Source organism: Vanessa cardui, chromosome 7 (genome assembly GCF_905220365.1).
Source record: "Vanessa cardui chromosome 7, ilVanCard2.1, whole genome shotgun sequence".
Taxonomy (NCBI): Eukaryota; Metazoa; Arthropoda; class Insecta; order Lepidoptera; family Nymphalidae; genus Vanessa; species Vanessa cardui.
In genome coordinates this window covers 10,098,452-10,120,378 of record NC_061129.1, presented here as the reverse complement: position 1 = coordinate 10,120,378, position 21,927 = coordinate 10,098,452, and the positions used below count along the sequence as shown (strand labels likewise).

Genomic DNA, 21,927 nt, shown 5'->3' with positions numbered 1-21,927 from the left:
TCGTTAGTAAATAACCATTTTTGAACTCGTAATATGCACTGATTATAATAATTCCGGCCTATTTGCAATATAACATTCTGAAATGATAACTTCATCTTTTGTATTCTGTTCCTTTATACCAACGAGTAATGCTTATTTTTTAATTTAATATTACAGGGCCATAACTTTTTATTTCCTTTTAACAGAGCTTTATTTCGAAAGCCCGCCAAAAATTTATCTTTCTCACAGATACAATATCCGACAGCCATAAATCGATTCACAAAATGAACGATTACAGTATACATTTGATGACACAAAAAGCTGATGTATGAATTTCCTATCAATCATTAACTATAAATTGATTTTACGGAAAACTGATTCATTCGAAACTATTACAATGGCTTCTTTTACATACAGATGATTTAAATTTAGTTTAACGAGAATAATAAGGGTCTTAAAGGTATGCCGATTCAAGAAAAAGGAATTTTGGAGTATCATTGATTATGTAGCAAAAACAATTAATACTGCTCAAAGCACTTTAAATATTAAATTTAAATCGACATAAAGTGAGTGCTAAATCATTTGTAGTTCAACATAGTTATGAAAGAAAATCCATTCGATTTCAAAAGTATTTTTCTTAAGTTTTAAATTATTAAAATCCTACATAATTTTACGAAAGAATCGTTTGTAGTATTAATAAAATTAAGATTTCCCAAAAACGGGATGACAGCATGATGGAAATCTTAAAGATGACAATGTTGGGATAGTTAATGTTTGTTCGACCGCCTACCTATCTGAAATAAAAAAAGACAACAATCGATTAACAATTTTCTCAGGTATAAAAAAAAATCACAGATTAATATTAGGCAAATATTTCTATGTTTCGTTAGCAACACCAACAAACTTAAACATCACTGTCACCGGTGTTATCATCAGCTGGTATGAGCTGTTATGACAGTAAAAAATCTTAAAATAAAGTTTCTTGTACGTAGAATAGTCATTCTTGTTGATTTTTTTACGAAAATCTTACTATAAGCAAAAATTTCATAAGTTTTCATGGTATTTCTAAGCAAAATGTTGAAAGGATTGGTGAGTATTGTTAATTTTACAAAATATATTCTACAAATTACAATTATACAAAGTTGTAAAAATCCATTGTACTCTTAGACGCACTAACACAATGAACATAATAAGATCATATATGCTATTTTAAGCAATAATGACTTTCACCTTTTCAATTCACAGTATTCCCAATTTTACTAGGAACCATTAATATAATAATTTATTAATATTAACTGAAAAATAATCACAATTTCATAAAAAAAAAACTTATATTATTATTGTATTTTGGTGTCTATAGCCTTGTATTTAGAACACTCAATTCTGACTCAATATTTTATTATGTTATAAGACTTTTTTATATTAATAAGTATAAAATTATCAATTGTTATTAATCTATTTCAAACTAAAAATATTTTGAATAATTCCTTGTTTTTAAAAAAAAAGATTTATGTGGTATAATATTATGGGTATATTACCATTACCACATAAATCTTTACATTAATAGAATTGGTCATACAGTTTGTCATTATATTTTTGACAGAAACTTTCAAATTTAGAAAATCAATTTTATAACATTTTTTATGTCAATAATACACAACAGTTGTAAGCTGTTTTATTTGGGAAAAATGTAGGACGTTAAATTTCTGAGTAGGAATGAACTATATTTTTATAAAATAATTAAAAAAAGGTCAAGCAATGGGCTGTTTTACATCTGTTTTAAAAACTACAGTAAGTATGTACTACATAGACATACAAATTATCTGTGAAAAATGAGATACTATGAGAAAATTCAATGTTACTCAGGGGACCACTACTGAGTCAATTTAAAGGCCCCAGAAATGGAACATAGCTCCTTTTTGAATTCTATAGTAGATACCTATAAAATTGATATTGTTATATAACAGAATTAGTTAATATTAGTTGTTCATTTATGAATAATAAGTATGCTCTAGAATAATATAATATTTAAAAATGTATCTTCATTCATTCTGTAATTAATTTGTGGCAATAAAACAATAAAATGATTTTAACCAAAATATTTTCATTTTGCAGATCATTTTTGGAACGGGACTATACACAGGTGTTTACATAGCACAAAATTATCAGGTATAAAAAGTGCCGGAGTTAATCTACCACACATATAATAGCCACGATTCTGAACATTATTTTTCATATCCATAACTTTAAATCGAGTCTCCGCATATGTATATATTCAGTATAATGCACAGTAATATCAGATCAATAAACACAACATTGAAAATTAATTATTAGTCTAAAATACTTTAACAAGCTATAGTAATTTGTCTTGAATTCACAAATTATATAAACATTCAAAACATTTTTAGTAAAGATATATTGGATTCACAAAGGAGGCCATATTTTTATTAAGCAAAATGGTTATACAATGCTGAAATTTTTAACATTAGCACATAATACTATATCAACATAAAAATTATTCTTGGTTCAAATATTATTTTTTATGTTTATGTAATGGCCTCTTTTGACACATATTCCTTAAATTACTAAGATTTACCAAGTACGTTTTTGATGCAGGGCGCTGTTGAATTTGTCTGTAAGAAAACAGCTCACGAATGTGACAGGGTTCTGGATAAAAGAAATGGTTTGTTTTTTGTTACTTAATTTCTTTTGAACCAGGAATAATTTTTTATTTAAACGTGAAATTTACTTTTGAGACATAAGACATTGAATAAATTTTCAACTTATATATTAATAATTTGTATTAAAATCTCTGAAATTTCTCTGCTTCTTCTAGATAAGTTTTATGTATATTTGCTTAGTAGTTTCGACAATTTGTCAGTACAAACAAATTACATTTATTAGCATTGAAAACATTTTAACTATTGTTCACCTCATGGTCATTACTCATAGTTAGCTTTATATTACAAAACAATAGCAGTTTTCAATTACAATAAAAATGTGTTAAAAATTGAAAATTGACAAATTGAAACATAAACACATAAATGTTCAAAAATCTTTAACAGTTTCTTTTAATCTACAATTTTTTTTATTTTTTTTTAGATCGATAAGGTGGAGGACCCCAAAGTATTATTTGAAAGAGCCCAAGCATTCATAAAAGCTAAACTAGATGAAATGAATGAATCCACCAAAAATGCAAAGGATTGAAATAGATACACCAGTACATTTATTAAATTTTATTTATTGTAAATAATGTTGTAATGATCTTAAATAAAAGCATGTAGGAATAAAACAGAATTTGTCTATTGATTTACTTAAAGCATTGATAAACCACCTCCAACATATTCAACCCTTGTTATTGGTTCTTCAAATGCTAACCAATCACTTGAATGGGTCGGTAGTAAGCCCATACTTTGACACTTATAAAGTGCTAAAAATATATTTACTATGTTTCCAATGATGTAAACAAACTTTTGCCCTGCTGCTTGAGTACCTTCAACCATTTTAAATGTGCTCTGAGTCGAAAATAATGCCTTAATGGGCCTCACTATCAACATACCAACCATCATAATGGGGAATATCGATATAGAGTTGCCCGCCATGTACATTATGAACAAATTCATAGGCACCTGCTTCAAAGGCCCAAGAGCAACATCCCAAAGTTTTTTAATCAAAAGTAAATTAGAATCAGTTTCCTTTGATGATTCTGTATAGCTGGCATTAGCAGATTGGCTATAACCAGGTGGTGACGGTAATTCAGTCGCTTGGGTTTTGTTTCTGAAATTATGAAACATTGATTAATGTTAAGGAGTTAATAGAATGTAATTACAAAGCAAATTTTGAAGAAAAAAATAAATTACTTTTGATTAAAGTCTAATGCCCATTTAAATTTTTTGTTGGATTTTACTTGAGACATCTTTTTATTTTTACTTAATAAATAAATAGTTTCTCGTGAATTCTATAAACCACTTGAGACGAGTTAAATTAAAGTGACAATCACAATTAGACAATGACAGTAATAATTGTTGTTCGGGTTTTGACATCTGTGACAATACTACTGTTACGACAGCGCCAGACTTTCGATATATAAGCATGCGATCGTTTTAAGCCGATACTGTCTCACAGTCCTAGACTTGTTAATCGCGAAACTAAAAAATTAAATTAACTTTTTTTTATAATGTACACATACATATAGCATTCATCATAAAGACAGCCTCTGAATCAGACATGGTTATATCAAAACATACAGTTCTGAACACATGACAAACTAGGGATTCCATGGGGGAAGGGGGTTACTTGAGCAAAAAACTTTCTCGGTTTTATTATTTATTTTATAAAAAACAACAAACGTAAAATCTTAATTATATAAACCACTGGCTACAATTATATCTAGATAGATTTATTATAATATTTCATTATCATGCACTCTGCAAGTGCCCATTGACTATACTATTAGTAGGTAACTACTAGAAATGACTTTATTATGGTAATTATTTATGACAATACTTTGAATTGATTTCAATTGTAAACTTTACAATAAATACTACATGGGAAAATTCAGGTTGACAATATACAATAAAGAGTCAGTACTTTGCAAATGTAAAAATTAAGATTGGTATGAACAGTAATAGTTAAAAGTAATTTTCCAAAGACTGTTTTTGTTATAAACTTTTCTCACTGGGAACGAATATTTACTTACAAACATACTGTCTTAACTATTTATCTTATATTATTTTAAATATATGTTATATATAAATCAGTATTTCTGGTATTAGTTCACAATCTCCTTTTCTATTTTGATTTATATGGTTTTGGTCAACAGGTCGACTACCGTATATAAAACTAAGTTTACCTTAGTAAAAATTACTTAATAAAAAACAGAACTATATCTATATATCTCTTTTTACAGCCCTGCTCATTGACGGGCATGACAATTAGTTACAAAAGGTTTCAAAGGATATACAAAAGATTTCTTTAAGTTAATTGAGCAGACGTTAATCTACAAATCGGTTTGGTTTATTTTGTTTTAAATTGACAAAACATCGATGAAGATGTTATAAACATATCGGGAACATCAAAATACATTTCAGAGTTTGTTCTAAAGTTCTTCTTTCCTTAAAGCAATATTTTATGAAATATGTATAAGGACCCTTATCAACGATTAGAGACTTAAGCTATACATTATACTAGTTAATTAATCTAAGCTGCGCGAGCGTCATTGTTACATATAACTTGAACATCCGACGTTATCGATACGTCCTCTTCAATATCTTTTCTCTTCTCACTAAAAACTACGTGTTCTTTACAAAATAATACAATCCTTTGACAAGCTTCCCGCATTTTATCCTCAGGTATGGTTAAAACAATTCGCATGAAGTTTGGATAGTCGAAGCACTGAAAAGAGAAGAAGTGGTCTTTCAACAAATTTTATACCTTCAAAATGAGGTATTCAATATGATTATACTGGAATATACTAAAAGTTATGATCTAATCAACTATTAAATTTCTATCACAACAACTTATAAACTTGTCTGCGCACATTCTTTTGTCTTTGCGCAGAAACTTTTGCAATATCTCCTGCGTAAATGACTAGTCTGAGAATCGCCATCGTGGCCGATATCATTATTATTATTGTTATGTAATCCGTCAGAATGAACATCGTATTGAATATCGAAGTTTTTGTTCATGTACGCAAACGATGACTTTAGTATAATAATAATACATGTAAAATTATAAAAACTGGTTATCTTACCGTCCCTGGTAAACAAAAGACTGATTGTTCTGATACCATACGCTCTATAAACTTGAACTCATTGTTAAATTCAGGAAAATGCGATAATTTTATTTCAATCATCATATACATGGCTCCTTGAGGCATGATTGGTCGTAACCCTGGTGCATGCCGAAGTTCTTCATAAGCAAGTTTCGCTTGATTCTGTAAAAACGAGTAACTTTATTTCGTCAATACATTGAAAAAAAGATCGTTAATGTAATTTTTATAGACGTTAGCATTACGTTTTAAACCCGTAACGCACGACTTATTATTGATTATATTTAAGCCTGTATCATCCCATAATAAAAGCATTAAAAAACATATTGCAAGATGACGCCATGGAACTTTCCACTCACCTCAATAAACAACAACACGTCGTCAAAGAAACTTTGCGGCGTATATTCTAAAATAGCAGGTAAAGCTCTCTGTATTAATGTATTCGGACCGAGTATTTTCATCGAAAGGTTTGATAAACCCTCTCGTATTTCCTTTCCTAAAACATTATTTCGATCGTGTATGATCACCCAACCCATTCTCCAACCAGGTACTAGGAACCGTTTCGTGAGTCCACCACATGTAAGAACCGGTACATCTTGGGATAGAGACGATATAGCTGTAAATTTATTCCCGGAAAAAATAAAATGTTCATATATTTCGTCAGCTATGATTGGTAATCTGTTCCTTGAAGCTACATCCAAAATTTCATTTAAGTGTTCTTTGTCATATACGGATCCACAAGGATTGGATGGGTTAATCACTACAATGGCGACAGTATCGTCGTCGATTTGGCTCTCTAAATCATCAAGATCTACCTTCCATTGTTCATCTGGCTGTAAAATAAAATATTTTTATTTTATAAAATATGTTTTATCGCTAGTGCTTACTTACAAGTTTCAAACGAGTTACAATTACTTACTAAATACGCATCGCTAGATTCGTATGATCTCTATCATACTTTTATCATTAAAGAATTATTATACAATCAATACACAACGCAGGATTTAATAAGTTGTTTAGAGAATGCGGCGCAAATATGCAAATAAGGACCACAATGAAACAGAACTTGTTCTGTCTGTTTCAAACTCGTTTACGGTTATAGTATGATATGTTAAATTAAATGAGGTGATGTGCCGAAAATCCTGTTAATGGCAATAATAAGTAGTTTATTTTAAGCCAGTCACGCCTTCATCAAAATAGTAGACTTAGTTTAATAATTCATGATTGTCTGCCTAGAACAGCTAGTGATTTAGTGCTCGTAGCGCTATATTGAAAATGTCCACGTTCAGTTGTCACTGACGTAATTTATTTACATCATGTATTTTATTAAAAACAAATTGTTTTGATATGTATAATAATAATTTTTAGACATTTTAACAGTTAGATAAATGACTAGGATTCATAAAAAATGTTGACACTATTCCATATATTTGGCAGTATGTTTTCTAGAAATATCATGTGATACGTTAAGTAGCCTCTGTGTATAAGATTAATTAATTTTGTTTAATCTCATTGAGTTATACATTATGGAGTATGTAAAGTTTAAGGACTTACCAGGAGATTGTAGTGCTTTATAACAATTCCCAATCCTTCTGCCAGAGTCTGGTAAATAGAAAAACCCGGCCGGGGTATGAGAACATTTTGACCACAATCTGCAAGTGCTGTTATAACCATTTCAATCGCATGTGAACAGCCGCTGGATAATATAACGTCATCTGGATGAACATTGCCTTGATGAGCGCTGTATTTTGCTACGGCCACCCTTGCCTCGTAATGCCCTTTAGAAGGGGCATAGCCTCGGCTCGTATTTAGCTCAATACTATCGCGAACAGCTTGTAAAACTTGTTCAGGAGGATTTAAATTTCCAAATGTTGTTGGATCACCTGTGAATAATAGGATGGGTACAAAACAATTATAGCAACTTCCGAATACTGATATGTCTAACGATCATTATCAACCGTCAAATTACTGCCTCCTTTACTAGTCATGAAATAATATTCTTGAAGTCAAAGGTTTTGATAATATACCTACTAGACTATGTTATTTTTATTACTCGTTATTTAATACTATTATCACATAATTTTTAACATAAAATAACCGCTATGATTCGCTCGCTAACTTTGATTATAAATTTAAGGTACTACGTCCTAAACCGTCATACAAGTGCAAGTACTGTACAAAATTTTAAGTCAATTAAGAATTCATCATGACATTCGTCTATACTACGAGTAGATAGGTAAATAATATGAAGTACAAGTTTGTTTTTTTGAATGCGGTAATATCAGAATATATCAGACCGAATCCAATAAAATGATTTTTTTTTTTATTTATTCGTTTAGCATGATACAAAATAGCAACAAATTATTATAGTACAGCATAAGTTTTATAAACTTTACCGAGTACCACAGTCACCGTTTTTTATTTATATAAAGAAATAAAAAAAAAAAACAAGAAATAAAACGAAAATTATACAAAACAGAAAAGTTAGTAGCCGCAAACACTCTCATCATCCAATCATTATGACGCAAGACGAAAGCAATACGATCCGGTCCAGATTCGGTCCGATTTGGCCCAGGATAGTCCATTTTGTTTATAAAGATTATAGATTATATTACCATGTGCTTAGACCCACGAGGGCGAAGTTTTAACGTTTAAAGTGGGTGATACACGGGCGGTTTCATCACAACTTGTTTTTATATAATACTAGTTGTCGCCCGCGACTTTCAGGTGCCCATTTAAATACAAGCTTGCTTCAAACAGAGTTTAATCAAGTTCAGTGTTATTATCAATTTAATCTTACTTAACCTGTCACGATGATGATGATTACACTCAATTTTATTATAAACTATAAAATTTAGTGTAAACCTAAATTAATTTTAGTAATGCTTAGAGTGTACAAAACAAAATTATGTTTTGCACACTCATCATTCATGTGATATTGTGTTTGTCATTAAAAAAATATTTTAAAAACAAGTTTTGTTCGTGTTAACCTTGAATTACGCATTATTTCTGACCTAAAGACTCCTTTCCAAAAAATTAAATATTTAATAGAGTCAATATCGCGTAAATATATATAAAAACATTCAATCTCGAACCTCAGAAAAAAATACAAATTAAATGATGATTTATAAATAATTTTCGTAAAGTATTTGAAATAGTTTCATATTCTATCTTGAATAATATATATATATTTCATCAATGTACGTTTATTAAAATCAAAACTATAAATTTCGTAAGATGTTTTGACCAATAACTAAATTTTTGTCTTTAAATTTATCATTTCAATAAAAATTCTATTTTTACTACTTGTTTTATAAAAAATTTCAGATGACTTGGGTAAATTTAAAATCAGCTTACAAAATAAGGGGAATTGCTATAAAATAAGAAATACTGGCAAGAATTATTGCGGTGATTTCGGGCGATCCTAATAATATTCAATTTTAATTATTTTCCATTTTGATCTAACGTACATTCTATTTAGAATTTTGTTTCTTATATTTATATAAGAAATGAAACTGTATAAATGCAACTGCTTTTTCTGTTGCCAGTTCTTTTTCCACATTTGTAAGTGTTTCATAACATTCCGTATTTTTATACAAAATTATTTTCGTTCGTTCTAAGAAATTTTAAGAAAATGATTACTTTTTCTTTATAAAAATAAAGTAAAAGATAACAAAATTGAGTAATTATGGTATGTGATATTTAAAAAGGTGACTTATTTATCTATAGAGAACATAAATTGAGGGTAAGAGGTAAATGGGTTGTAAGTAACAATTATGTAAAAAATTTAAATAAATAAATAATACGTGCCGAAGATAGCTTATCTTTTTATATTGACTCTTTTGTGTGTACATTAAATTTAGTTAAGCATGTGGTTTGGATAGAAATATCGTCATTTTTGTTTTAGTAAAATTATATTAATTATAATTTATATATTTATTTTTTTATTCAAAATTCGTTTTAGCTGTATTTTACTCTTTAGTTCAGCTCAAAGCGCTGATATTTCATATGCAATTAATCTTTAAAAATTCAGATTTCGCTGGAATACATTCCTGTTTATAAATAATTTTGTAAGAACAATAAAAATATCAACTCAATCCTTTCTAATTTTAAGTTTTGTTTTGCTAAATTCCAAATCCGATTAGCTCTTCTATTTAAGTTATACAACCGTTCACTTCTTTACATTAATTTCTATTTCCGAATAACCAAAATTCAAACGCCAAACGCCGAAATTACGCAATAATGCAACTTTCTAGAAATATTTTCCAAAGATGCGTCGCAGTATTGATAACTTTACTTACCAATGGATAAGGCGATAAGTTCTTTGTTAGGGTTCGGTTCCACTTGCAGGTTCTCAACGATACGCCGGATAAGATTTGTAGTTTTCCTAGCTAGAGTAGAAGCGCGCACCTCCCACTCCTGTCTGCTTCGGGTTCTTCGCGACATCAGCACAAAAGTTGCTGTAGATTCAAAGCTGCGGCAAAACGTGAAACAAGAATAGAGCTTGCCTTTCGATACGTCTCAGTTTTGTATGAATACTGCCATTTGGCGGATACTAACTTCCAAGTCGCGGAACTGGTTTGAAAATGTATATGAGATGACGACAACGGAGCCAGTTGTTTAAATATTCCACCCTTGGCTACTGCGACACTTAACATACTAATTATACTTACAATGGTATCGATCCAAAGGTACTAAACAAATACATATGCTAACAATCATAAAAAATTCATATTATTCAGGATTCCAACGAAGCAATACTATGTTAATATTTGCCCAAAATAACAAGTGCCTGCTATCATCTAATGCTGAATTTCATAGAATTTACCATTGATAAAATTTGTACTCGGAAAGTTGTCCAGGATGTACCGGCTAAGTTTTATATAAGCTTGTATTAAAGCAATAAAGTTCATAAATACACAGAGGAAATCTTATTTACGCACTATTCATAATATTTGCAATAATAAGAATAATTTTTGCATAGACTTACTCCTTAGATCATTTATATAAATCTAACAAATCGTTAAATGCTTGTAACTTGTACTATACTACTGAGGCTTTTCTAGAGATTTATCTAGAATGTAATAGAACGATTTCATAGCTAACCTTTCTAGTTGTGATGTAATTTTTACCGATCGATATAACCCACTGCTTTGTACCATCTAAATTATCAAAAAGAAGGGATTAGTTTAAGACGTATGTTTATAAAATTAGCATAGTCGTTGACTTTATAAACAAACAAGGTCGATAAATATTATTGTTTTGTTATGGTTACAAAACTAAATTGCATCAATGACTAATAATAATTAATTCTTTTTCTTCAGACTAGATAAACATATTTTTCATTGACTCTTGCATTGCGCAATGTTTACATTTGAAAGATTGAATGGAAACCGAATCATTCATAAACTTTTCTTTTCCACGAATAAGCGTGCTTAATTCACAATTGTCTTCATACAATGACAATTGTCAAAATAATAGACTTAAGCTTGAGAGTTTCTTTTAAGCTCCTACATTTTATATTTGCCTGTGATACTTGCTTAACAAAAATGTTTATTGTTTTATGTTTCAAAGCTGGTTTACTATTAACTTTAATTTAAACCATTTGGATATAAAAGTAAAAAATACAAAAAGAAATGTATGTGTAACCGATTAAGTTATATTACTTAGCACGGGGTAGGTGAGCCCCTAATTAAAAAAACTATAACATTATCAAAACATATAACATATATTTTGAGGTAATGATTAAATAATGTAATACCAATGGTAATATTAAAATAGAAACTAGGTTAAAATATTTAATAATTAATTAATTATATACGTTCAAAATTTTAAACGTATTCACTACCTACCTATGCCAGAAAAATTTTACGAGTGATAATCCTTTTACTCCTTTTTATTCACTATATTGAAAATAATATAAAATTTTCATTTATAACCATAACTCACTATGATAGGCAATTTTCAAATAAATAATGATAGCGTAAGCCTCTCTTTTTAAACTACTTTGTGATATGATATAACTTAATGTAGTTTGCTTAGGTCATTATTATAATGGCTAGGGTTCAGCGCTCTTTAAAAATATACGTAAACTCATAAAAATATCATTATTTTCACTTTATGATAATTGTTTGGTCTTAAATATTGGCACTGATTCAATCAAATAACCGAGGATTAAATAAAAAAATTAATAATTCTTGCCAGGATGGTTAGGAGAATAAAAAAGACAGGTATATACAGTCCTTGCGTTGTTTAACGTTATTCTTTCGTCAAATTTTTAACCCACTTCAAAAAGAAGGAGGTTATCAATTCGTCTGTATTTTTTAGGCTTTTTAAACGATTATACTTTTAATATGTTAATATTAAACATGGCATTGAGCATGATGAGAGTTCTGACTTACTGATAAAGTTGCCCTCAAACAACGGGATAAATGATGTTGTTGGAGTTGTAAAAGTTTCAACAATATCAACAAGTGGATATGGGTAAGTACTTCCTTTTGCCGTTTGACCCAGACGAGCTCGCGGAAAGCCTTCAAACCTATACTTAGCACAATATATTTTGTTTAATAACAAAACAATTATAAATACTAACTTACTAATTGAAATAATTTATTGCAAAATTGAATGACCTGAAGACTGAAATTTTGCAACCCTAAATCTGTTTTTTACAGATTTTTGTGCTTTTTTCTTTTTCTGTAATAACCAGACCTCCACAGACATGTTTTTATTTTCAAACAGTATCACAATTTACTTTTTAGTAATTACTAAACTACATCCTTTTGATTTTTATCCCAACAATATTAGATAAGATAATTAGTTAGATAGTATTTAGAGTAATGAATAAATAGTCTATAATGTCTAATGTAATATTCTCAACAAGTTTGCACAAATGCTTTTGGTATAATATGACTAAGTAGGTACCACCTATGAATATATATAGAAAATAAAATTATCCTCGAATTATACAATATAATTGTATTAAATTTATTTTATCAAACATTTAAATATTTATTTAGGTACATGTTTGTTTTTTGTGTTTTTTATTAAAAATATGTAATAATAGCGTTATTTTAAATAGTTATGTAAGTAGGTCTTTTATATCTATGAGTTTAGGTAATAATTAACAAGTACTCTACTTAATTTATTACTGTAATCATGACGATATTAATTTTTTGACTTTAATGGGTACAATTCCTCAGTCTTTTATATTATTTTAACAAACGTAACTAAATAGCATAATATTGTACCCAATTTCAGATCGGACATCTGAAATTGGGTACAATATTGAATAATATGAATATGGAACTAATAAAAAATGAGACCGTTATAGCACATGTGGTGGAACTGTGGTGCAATAACGGTTATAGTATAGCAACTGTAACTATCAAATATTTGTTGGGGATTGTTATCAAAACAATAAAATATAAATCAATATTATGGACCACTGAAGTAGAATAATACTCCATAATAAAGATTTATCGACTGCAACTGCACAACATTTATCAATACACCATTGGTACCGACAACCACAGGGAGACGGCGACCACCTATTCCTTATACATATGGGCCGTGATGGTTGTGACATTTGCCACGGTGCAACCCGAATCTAGTTTCGTACTTTCTACCAAGAAGTCTCAATGATTTTTTTTATATGTGCTACGTTCTCGGCATCGTTAGAATATTATGTTTCCTTTATTATTTCCAATATAGGTACATAAACAATTTCACCACTGAAACATTTTTAGTAAAATTACATACGTTATATCTGTTAAGTGTATTTACGTTAAACTACGTTAAAGTATTTTTTTTTGTTCTAAATTATTTAATTATTGTAATGAACTATTATTGGGTATTAAATTGATAAATGATAATTATGCAAATGACCTTTGAATAGATAGCTATTTGTGTAACTGAAACTTGACGACAATTAAATATTACAATTATAATATTTATGCCTAGTCTCAAGTTAATGTGCTAAAGCAATAGCAATGCCAATGCCATGCGTTTTCTTTCGAGACAATATTATCATTATTACCGTGACTGAAATTCGGTCAAGAATCCGTATTCTGTGCAATCGTAAGCACAGGCCTATGTCAACTGTCTGCAAAACCCGAATGTTTTGGGGTGCGCAGATAACATACTGTTGCAAAGAAATACACGACCAGTTATAGATCATGCGTTATTTCGAAAGCAAAAAAGTGGCTCGTGTTCAATTGAAAGGTAGTGACTTATTTTAACATCTCGTCCAATCCCAAAAATCAAGAACAAAATAAGTTCCTCAAAACCTTAGTATCCTGAACAAGATTAAGGGATACTTTTTGAACACCATTCTCCTTTTAAGTTTAACTAAGGTAGGGTTCACGACGACTGTCTTATTTTACGGTTTTTATTAAATCTTCTTAATCTTAAATCGTATCTCAAATGCGTACCGATTTCTACCTAATCCAATTTGTCAAATAGCACTGAATGAAGTAGTCTGGATAGGCAGATCGCTGTCTTAACCATATTATTAGCGAATAAAAATCTAATACTATCTATTACTTCCCACTCTTCTTCTTACTATTCTAAGTCCTTCACTGTTGAAGCTTCTCGACTTTAGAATTCATTATCCTTAGCTATAAGGCGCGCACAATCATTAGCCGTTTTTAAAAGGATGTTTAAGAACTTTTACTTGTCGCATTAGTAATACGAAGTAGTCGTTGTCGTTGTTAACTTTTTTGTTTTGTTAATATATCATATCATAGCATATCTCCTTTTTTTATTATACATATTTTATGTAGGTATTTATTATAGTATATATTACGTTATACAATAATTTAAGTAAGTTTACATAAATATGTATAATACCCTTCCCATATATGTCAATATTAATTATGATCCTCTGCCCAAAGGTTGCCTAGAAGAGATCGCTGCTTAGCGATAAGGTTGCCTGTTGTCCTCATGCAACCTTTGTAGAGCAAAATTGTAATTTTTAGTCCTATGTTTGGGTGCGATAAAGAGTTAATAAATAAATAAATTTACAGTATACAATAGTCATTATTATTTTTAAGTAACATGGTAATTAAGGCTATCATGTGAATAATTCTTATGCAAATAAAATAAATAGAAAATAATATCGTGCCGTTGGGATTACGTACTCTGTGTTTAGTGACAGTAAACTGACATTTGACATTGGAAATTTGAAGTATATATTTTTCAAGAGAGATCTCAGATCTATCCTAAGAGTTATACGCAATTTAATTACTATTTAAACAAAATGAATATTAAAGCAATTAATTAACAGTGAATAAAAAAATAGTTAAAATATCAAATAATTCGTTTTAAGTATATATTTATCTATCCTACCACACATAATCTATATTTCATAAACTAACCATGTTTTACCATTTAAAGAATACTCTTAGGATTTATATTCCATTAACAAGATCTGTTACCCAAAAGGCCACATCAAGCGAAAACTCACTACAATATTGTGCAAACATTGTAAGGTAAAATTAAAGAAATCTATTTACTAGTATTTAAGTAACGAAGTAAAATGTTTAGGATTTTTTAAAAAAAAGGGCTTCTCGTACGTCTTAATTTTCCACAGGTAGACAGCATGATTATGAAAATTACTTAGCAACACTGCTCATGACCAAAGCTCTTCGATCTCCAGCTTTTGTTGTAAGAGCATTCAATGCTGAAATAGCGAGGGTTCAAGATCAAACTACTGATCCTCAAACTGCAGCAATGAGACTCCAGTTCTGGCATGATGCTGTCAACTTAATATATCAAAACCAACAGTCACACAAAATACCTGCCAATCCCATTACGCAAGAATTATACAAGGTAAATAAAAAATCACTGACCACACACCACCACATTACACACAATCACGATATATTTATGACTATTATCTATACTCTCACTTTGTAGGTTTGTAATAGTTACAAATTACCAAAAAGATATATGGAAAGGCTTATTTCCTCGAGGCAAAGTTTACTCAAAACAAAATACTTCAGAACAATGGAAGATGTGGAGATATACACTGAAAATACAGTTTCCACAATATATTACTTACTCCTCTGTATTGCCGGTGTAACAAATGTACATGCAGATCATGCTGCCTCCCATTTAGGCAAAGCACAGGGAATGACTAATATACTCAGGTATGTTTTGATATTGTAACAACTAATCCCTTACTTTTAAGATTGTGATCCTGTGTGGCGTTTTTGGTAAAAAATCTATAAATTTTAGACTTTATTCCATATTTACTATAATTATGACATAGTTAAGAATTATATAGAGCAAATCAATGAAATGTTTTTAGAATACAATCATGATACTTGTACTAGATTTTTTTTTTAAATTTTCTTCATTGTTTAAGTTTTTTCTTTGTTTAATATCTAAAAAAAGAGCTGAACTTTAGTGCATTAATAAAATTCTAAGTTATATGCTTAATCAGTGACTGCATGGGTGAGAGCTTACCATTATAGTGCACAAATAAATTTCACTTTTGTACTATTAATTTGTCCATCACTGATCCTTTTGGATTATTATTATTATTCACCAATTATACCATTATTATTATACCAGAAATTTCTTAAATATTGTGATTCTTATTATTTATCAAATAACAAACTATTAATCATATAACAATACTTTTCAGGTCAGTCCATGTATTTAATTATCATAAGACAGTATCTTTACCAATGGATATATTGATGAAGCATCAAGTCAGTCAAGAGTCTGTTCTAAGAGGAAATGATGATGAAAATATGAGAAATGTTATATTTGAGGTAGCTAGCAGAGCCAATAGCCACTTGGAAAAGGTATACTATAGATAATTAAAATTTTAGAGTAATAATGTGTAATACATTCCAGATTTAAAATTTGTAGAAGTTATTATGTACAATAATGACAACTTTTGTTTCAGGCTAGAAGTATTCAAGTACCGAAAATAACAAATCAGATTTTCTTACCAGCAATTGCCATTGATAAATACTTAACAAAACTTCAGAAAGTTAACTTTAATGTCTTTGATAAAAGATTGTTACAAGGCAGTCCAACATTGCCTCTAACTTTGTACTACAAAAGGATTTTAAATAAATTTTAATCATAATGAGTTATTAGGAAATTAAAATTTATATTTAATTATGAACATTTGTAGGAGAAATAAAAAACATTGTTAGAAAAAATTGCACTTTTACTTCCAAGCCTTTTCATTCATGCAAATAAATAATCACATTTGAGATTCAAGCAGTTTGGCAACTCGAGTAGATATATGTAGTACCATAAATATTTGTAATACTTTCAGATACATTGTGTTTAAAAATCAGTAAAAAAAATATGGTAATTTATACAATCATTATAGGAAGTAACTTTTAATATAATTACGATAATTATTAAACTACAGTGGATTTTAACAGTTTATTGTTTAATGTCTTTTTTTTTTTGAGCCTGTTAGAAAATATTTAAATCCAATATGAATATCATTCTCATTGTAATGTACACTTTGGTTGAGACTGAAAAAATCTTTGGTTACACTCAATTCCATTAAATGTAATTCATATTAGTATAAGTGTTTCAAACACATTAATAACTTACAAAAGTACATGTTATCTTTAACAAAAACCGTTTGGCTTTTACACAATCCAGGGAACCTGAAAACTCAATTTTTCCCAACACCCATTAGTTACATTACAGAACTCATAAGAGTAAATCAGTAAGTGTGTACAAAGTGGACTCTCTCTGGCTTTTGGTGTTTGCAACACAACAGAATTCCTCCAAGGAGATAATGAGCACTGGTTATTCCTTTGAAAATAATTTGAAGGCTAACTTCAAAAAATGGATCTATTTTATATAAAATAAAATTTGGAAGTCACTAGCTAGATTCACACACATAATTTTCCATTTAAACAATATAAAAATAAGTACACAAAGCATAATAATGACATTGCAGAATCTTGAATTATAATTTTAGATAACAACCTTTCTCCACAATTTGATGTCCTCAATTAGTAAAAAAACAACTTCTCTTTAAATGCATTTTGATTCATGAAGAACTGGATCTAGTCTAACATTATAATTATTAAAAGATATTTAAAATTATTTTAATGACTATTTTACATTTTGACTTTGTAAAGAGAATTTATTATTATCGAAGTAGTAAAAATTACCTGTATAGTTAAGAATAATAGTATGTCCAATATGTATATCATGCAAGATTATTTTATTTATCAGTGCTTCTCCCTAAGTATGTAAATTATTATTAGTGCGTGGTGTATTTCTATGAGCCTAATAACAGTTAACACAGCCAATTAAATAATTAATTAATTTGGAATGTAAAAGTAAAAATAGGAAAACAATAAATTAATATAAAACATTTGACACTTATGTCTAAGATAAAAAAGCTAAATTTAAGTACTACTATTCAATCACAATAAGCTTGCTGCACATTAAAAAGCTATTGAGTGTCTTTGTTTATAAAATATTATTCAGAGGGTGTCAAGTCTTTTTCAGGCTCGCCTTCAGACAGTATTTGTTGTAGGAGATCATATACTGGTTCAAAAGCCTTCCGACAAGCTGCATTCGTTGGTATGAGGTAGTCGTGCATATCATGGTGGCTAATTGTGCCATCACTCTGTATGAAACCTTTATCTATTGATACCATCTCTACCTTATTCAAGCAAGGAACCTTGTCACGCAAGAGTTGATTGATTTTAGAATTTTTTTCTCTCAGAACATTGGGATATTGTCCCCTTGGAAGTAGACTCTAAAACAGTTTTTATTTGTTAATGTTATGTACTTGACTTATATTATTTTAATAACATAATTTCTACTTACTGGTAATACAATGTATACACTTGGATGTTTTTCTCTGATCGTATTGACTATTTCTAATATACCTTCACAGACTTGTTCTGGAGTATGGTCAACATTGTTTGTTCCCACATGCAAAACTATCACCTATAAAATATAAGCTTTAAAAAAGTTATCAATATTTCATAAACCATTTCACAAATATTACTATTAGAAGCAATTAGTAAAAATCAGCAACAAAAAAATAATCATATGTAAAAATTTATAACATACTCTTGGATCGACATGATCAAGTTCTCCATTTTTTATGCGCCATAAAACATTTTGAGTTTGATCTTTGTGAATACTAAAATTAAGGCAGTGAAGTGGAGCAAACCATTGGTTCCATACTTCCGTGTGTTCTAATGCTTGTAATATAGAATCGCCGATGAAAATAACATCTCCATCTTTCCCTTTAGCATCAGAAAGAAATCTGTTATGCTGTAAAACACAAAAAAATATTTAATTCGTTATCAAAATATATCAAAATCACAACTGTTTTAAACATTATTTCACACGATTTTAATTGTAATCTTTTATTGAAATAAACTTAAGAACCTATTTTAAATATAAAACAAAAATAACTTAAAACTTACAATGCTATTCCATCTGCCATCACCATCAGTATCTTGTTGTGGGGCTGCCACAGAACAAGGATTCATTTTAACAGTTTTTTTTATGCTATTTAACTTATAATAACCCTTAATTATTCTTTGACCTTTATTTAAATAATACTTATTACCTTAGCTGTAACTGTTTTTGAATACAAATTAACAATTAAAGAAAATTTTACAACCAAGTTACCAAATACCAAAAGCAAACAGATAAAAAATAATTATATTTTAGCTTCTCTGATCTTTCATTTTTGATTAGAAAAAATATCTTGCCCGGTTCAAAATCTCTAGATATAACATAACAGACAGAATAATTGTTTGTGGTTTTACGGAATCTTTTAAAAGTTATTCGAAATACAATTTTGGTACGGCTTTTAATTAAAATGTAATAACTATAATAAAACTCTATATTTAAATGATTTTTGTTTTTTTCATGGATTCAAAGTATGTAAGTTATATGCTTATTGGAATTTAATAAAATAAGAAGAATCAAATAAGGAATTAAGCATAAAATAGTTTATGTACCAAAAAAAATTAAACATAACCTGTATAATACTGTTTACTTTTTTATGTCAATGTTAATAAAATTTAACATTTTAATAATATACGATGTGCGTAATACAGTCGACTTGAATTCAATTCAATGTTTTTGTTCTGAATGTTCTGACCTCTGAGCCCAATCAGTGCTGTCCACTCTCATCAACTTTTTATTAGATTTAGCAACTTTTAATGATATACAAAGTTACAAACAGTGGATTTAAATCTGATTATTTTTTTTATAATCCATTAAAATGCTTGACAGACCAAAATACTCTACTTTTGGGTTGAATAAATAATAGCTTCGTTAAGCTATAACAAATGATTGCACCAGAGATTCTATATAAATATCACCATTTGACTATTTCATTTTGTGCCAAGTTGGGATAATTTACCAATCAAAATTGTGGAGTAAACTTATAACACAATAATAAAAATTATCATAGTAAGATAGATAAGTAGATTTATTCAGAAAATATTTTTATTTTTAATATCCCTATTTTTAAATATTAACGATACTAGAAATAACATTTATTTATTCTGGAGTTCTACTTTTCAGTAGATTGGTCAAAAACTACGAACTTTTGAAATTAGACCTACCTTTATGGCAAAGTTCTAGTTGGAAACACTAATGCGATAAAAATTAGAGACTTATAGAATAGATTTATATTGACAAGTGACATCTGCAAATACATCTAACCTCTAAATTTCAAGTCATACTTAGATATAGTTTAATCTTAAATATTCATATTTTTAAAATACATCTACAACTTCAATATACCACATATATTTGTTTATTATGGCAGACAACAGTGAAGAAGATGAAACTCTTAAATTAGAACAAAGGCACAAGAAAGAAAAAAAGGAGCTACAAGCTCAAATTCAAGCTCTGAAAAAGGCAGCCAAAAATGATAAAACAAAGAAAAAGGAACTCAACGCAGAAATAATAAAATTAGAATCTGATTTAGAGGAACGCCATAAAAAAGAAATTGAAACAAATGGAAATGGTACAAGCCCTGATATAGAATCAGATGTACAAATTATAGAAAACGATATTAAACCAAAAATTTCAAAAGCTCAAAAAAGAAGAGATAAAAAAATACAACAAGAGAGAGATCGTGAAAAAGAAATCAAAATGCAAGAAATAGAAAATATCAATGGACCTCGAAACATAGAAAATCAAGCAATAAACAAAAGATTAGAAGAAAGAAATTTGAAAATTTGTCCAATACCCTCGGATGGTGATTGCCTTTATAAAGCTGTTGCACATCAATATGAACTTAAGTATGATAAGAAATTACAAGTAGATGCTTTAAGAGATAGAGTATCTCAGTATATTTTTGAGCACAAAGAAGATTTTATGCCATTCCTCACTAATACTGATACAAATGAAATGCTAACTGATCAAGAATTTGAAGAATATTGTGATAAAATAAAAAATACAAAGGTGTGGGGTGGACAGTTAGAGATAAGGGCCATATCCAATTGCTTAAAGTGTCCACTTACTGTGATACAGGCTTCAGGACCTGAAGCAATAGAACAAGGCACTGAGTTCCCGGGTCCGCCCTTAACCATATCGTACCACAGACATATGTATAGTCTAGGGGAACATTACAATTCAACTCAAATTGTTAATAAAGATGATGCTTAGTTGGAACTGTAAGTTTTGTATAGTGTCAACAAACTATTTCATAAAATTCTGAATATCAGTGAGAATGGATCTTGGACTCTCAGTAGTTCATGGAATTAAAACAAATATTATTTGAACAACAACAATTTACATTAAAATAGAAGTATAAGTGTTTAATGTATTGACTTCTGATAAAAAAATACCATTTACTTTTGTATTTGTAAATGATGTTTCTTTTTAACCTTTTAGCTGCCAAAGTGATTATAAGTTATGCTGATTTTGCAATAAACTTTACTTAATTTTTGAAATATTTTTGATTAATAGTACTTTAAATGCATACATATTTTTGTTTCTGTCAACAATGTCTTAACAATTAAAACTATTGTATATTGAAAAATAAAATAAAGTTATTCTTAGTTGTGGCAATGTACAGACAATATCAATCAGGGTTTCAAGCCTTTTTTATGGGGCTTTTTGCAAGTCCATCTGGGTAGACACCACCTAATGATCATATTCTATTGCCAAACTGGAACCACATTACTTAATATTTTTATTGC

At 29.0% G+C, this 21,927-nt stretch overlaps 5 protein-coding genes and 1 long non-coding RNA gene across 7 annotated transcripts; 3 read left to right on the top strand and 3 right to left on the bottom strand.

The window, feature by feature from the left end:
- Positions 1-855: 855 nt before the first annotated feature.
- LOC124530844 lies at positions 856-3,276 on the top strand. The gene is made up of 3 exons (XR_006966484.1): positions 856-1,068; positions 2,095-2,148; positions 3,082-3,276. It is a non-coding gene; the product is annotated as an uncharacterized LOC124530844 (long non-coding RNA).
- On the bottom strand, positions 3,203-4,023 carry LOC124530843 (ER membrane protein complex subunit 4). Its single transcript, XM_047105174.1, has 2 exons — positions 3,840-4,023; positions 3,203-3,756 (listed from the first exon to the last, which is right to left on the bottom strand). The coding sequence occupies exons 1-2, from the start codon at positions 3,893-3,895 to the stop codon at positions 3,294-3,296; spliced, it is 519 nt and encodes a 172-aa protein (XP_046961130.1). The 5' UTR covers positions 3,896-4,023; the 3' UTR covers positions 3,203-3,293.
- Positions 3,876-10,318, bottom strand: LOC124530842 (tyrosine aminotransferase). The gene is made up of 5 exons (XM_047105173.1): positions 10,051-10,318; positions 7,304-7,632; positions 6,109-6,582; positions 5,732-5,914; positions 3,876-5,373 (listed from the first exon to the last, which is right to left on the bottom strand). Exons 1-5 carry the CDS (start codon positions 10,193-10,195, stop codon positions 5,179-5,181), a joined length of 1,326 nt encoding a protein of 441 aa, XP_046961129.1. The 5' UTR covers positions 10,196-10,318; the 3' UTR covers positions 3,876-5,178.
- A 4,619-nt stretch (positions 10,319-14,937) lies between these two features.
- LOC124531071 (NADH dehydrogenase (ubiquinone) complex I, assembly factor 6) lies at positions 14,938-16,914 on the top strand. 2 transcript variants are annotated; one of them, XM_047105523.1, is made up of 5 exons: positions 14,938-15,237; positions 15,343-15,577; positions 15,665-15,897; positions 16,398-16,560; positions 16,665-16,914. In XM_047105523.1, exons 1-5 carry the CDS (start codon positions 15,125-15,127, stop codon positions 16,842-16,844), a joined length of 924 nt encoding a protein of 307 aa, XP_046961479.1. In that variant the 5' UTR covers positions 14,938-15,124; the 3' UTR covers positions 16,845-16,914. The 2 variants fall into 2 exon arrangements, with proteins under 2 accessions (XP_046961479.1, XP_046961480.1); XM_047105524.1 differs by having other exon boundaries at positions 14,939-15,237; positions 15,339-15,577.
- A 61-nt stretch (positions 16,915-16,975) lies between these two features.
- Positions 16,976-19,469, bottom strand: LOC124531072 (platelet-activating factor acetylhydrolase IB subunit beta homolog). Its single transcript, XM_047105525.1, has 4 exons — positions 19,186-19,469; positions 18,824-19,030; positions 18,575-18,697; positions 16,976-18,503 (listed from the first exon to the last, which is right to left on the bottom strand). Exons 1-4 carry the CDS (start codon positions 19,249-19,251, stop codon positions 18,222-18,224), a joined length of 678 nt encoding a protein of 225 aa, XP_046961481.1. The 5' UTR covers positions 19,252-19,469; the 3' UTR covers positions 16,976-18,221.
- A 921-nt stretch (positions 19,470-20,390) lies between these two features.
- LOC124530851 (deubiquitinase OTUD6B) lies at positions 20,391-21,680 on the top strand. Its single transcript, XM_047105192.1, has one exon. The coding sequence runs from the start codon at positions 20,540-20,542 to the stop codon at positions 21,389-21,391; it is 852 nt and encodes a 283-aa protein (XP_046961148.1). The 5' UTR covers positions 20,391-20,539; the 3' UTR covers positions 21,392-21,680.
- The last annotated feature ends 247 nt before the right edge of the window (positions 21,681-21,927 follow it).

Coding starts and splice junctions, on each gene's coding strand:
- LOC124530843 (XM_047105174.1), bottom strand. CDS start 3,895: ATGTCTCAAGTAAAATCCAACAAAAAATTTAAATGGGCATTAGACTTT. Junction 3,757..3,839: donor GCATTAGACTTTAATCAAAA/GTAATTTATTTT, acceptor TCATAATTTCAG/AAACAAAACCCAAGCGACTG.
- LOC124530842 (XM_047105173.1), bottom strand. CDS start 10,195: ATGTCGCGAAGAACCCGAAGCAGACAGGAGTGGGAGGTGCGCGCTTCT. Junction 7,633..10,050: donor ACTTATCGCCTTATCCATTG/GTAAGTAAAGTT, acceptor TATTATTCACAG/GTGATCCAACAACATTTGGA. Junction 5,915..6,108: donor ACGTGTTGTTGTTTATTGAG/GTGAGTGGAAAG, acceptor TCGTTTTTACAG/AATCAAGCGAAACTTGCTTA.
- LOC124531071 (XM_047105523.1), top strand. CDS start 15,125: ATGTTTTACCATTTAAAGAATACTCTTAGGATTTATATTCCATTAACA. Junction 15,578..15,664: donor TTACGCAAGAATTATACAAG/GTAAATAAAAAA, acceptor CTCACTTTGTAG/GTTTGTAATAGTTACAAATT. Junction 15,898..16,397: donor GGAATGACTAATATACTCAG/GTATGTTTTGAT, acceptor AATACTTTTCAG/GTCAGTCCATGTATTTAATT.
- LOC124531072 (XM_047105525.1), bottom strand. CDS start 19,251: ATGAATCCTTGTTCTGTGGCAGCCCCACAACAAGATACTGATGGTGAT. Junction 19,031..19,185: donor ATGGCAGATGGAATAGCATT/GTAAGTTTTAAG, acceptor TGTGTTTTACAG/CATAACAGATTTCTTTCTGA. Junction 18,504..18,574: donor GTGTATACATTGTATTACCA/GTAAGTAGAAAT, acceptor AAACTGTTTTAG/AGTCTACTTCCAAGGGGACA.
- LOC124530851 (XM_047105192.1), top strand. CDS start 20,540: ATGGCAGACAACAGTGAAGAAGATGAAACTCTTAAATTAGAACAAAGG.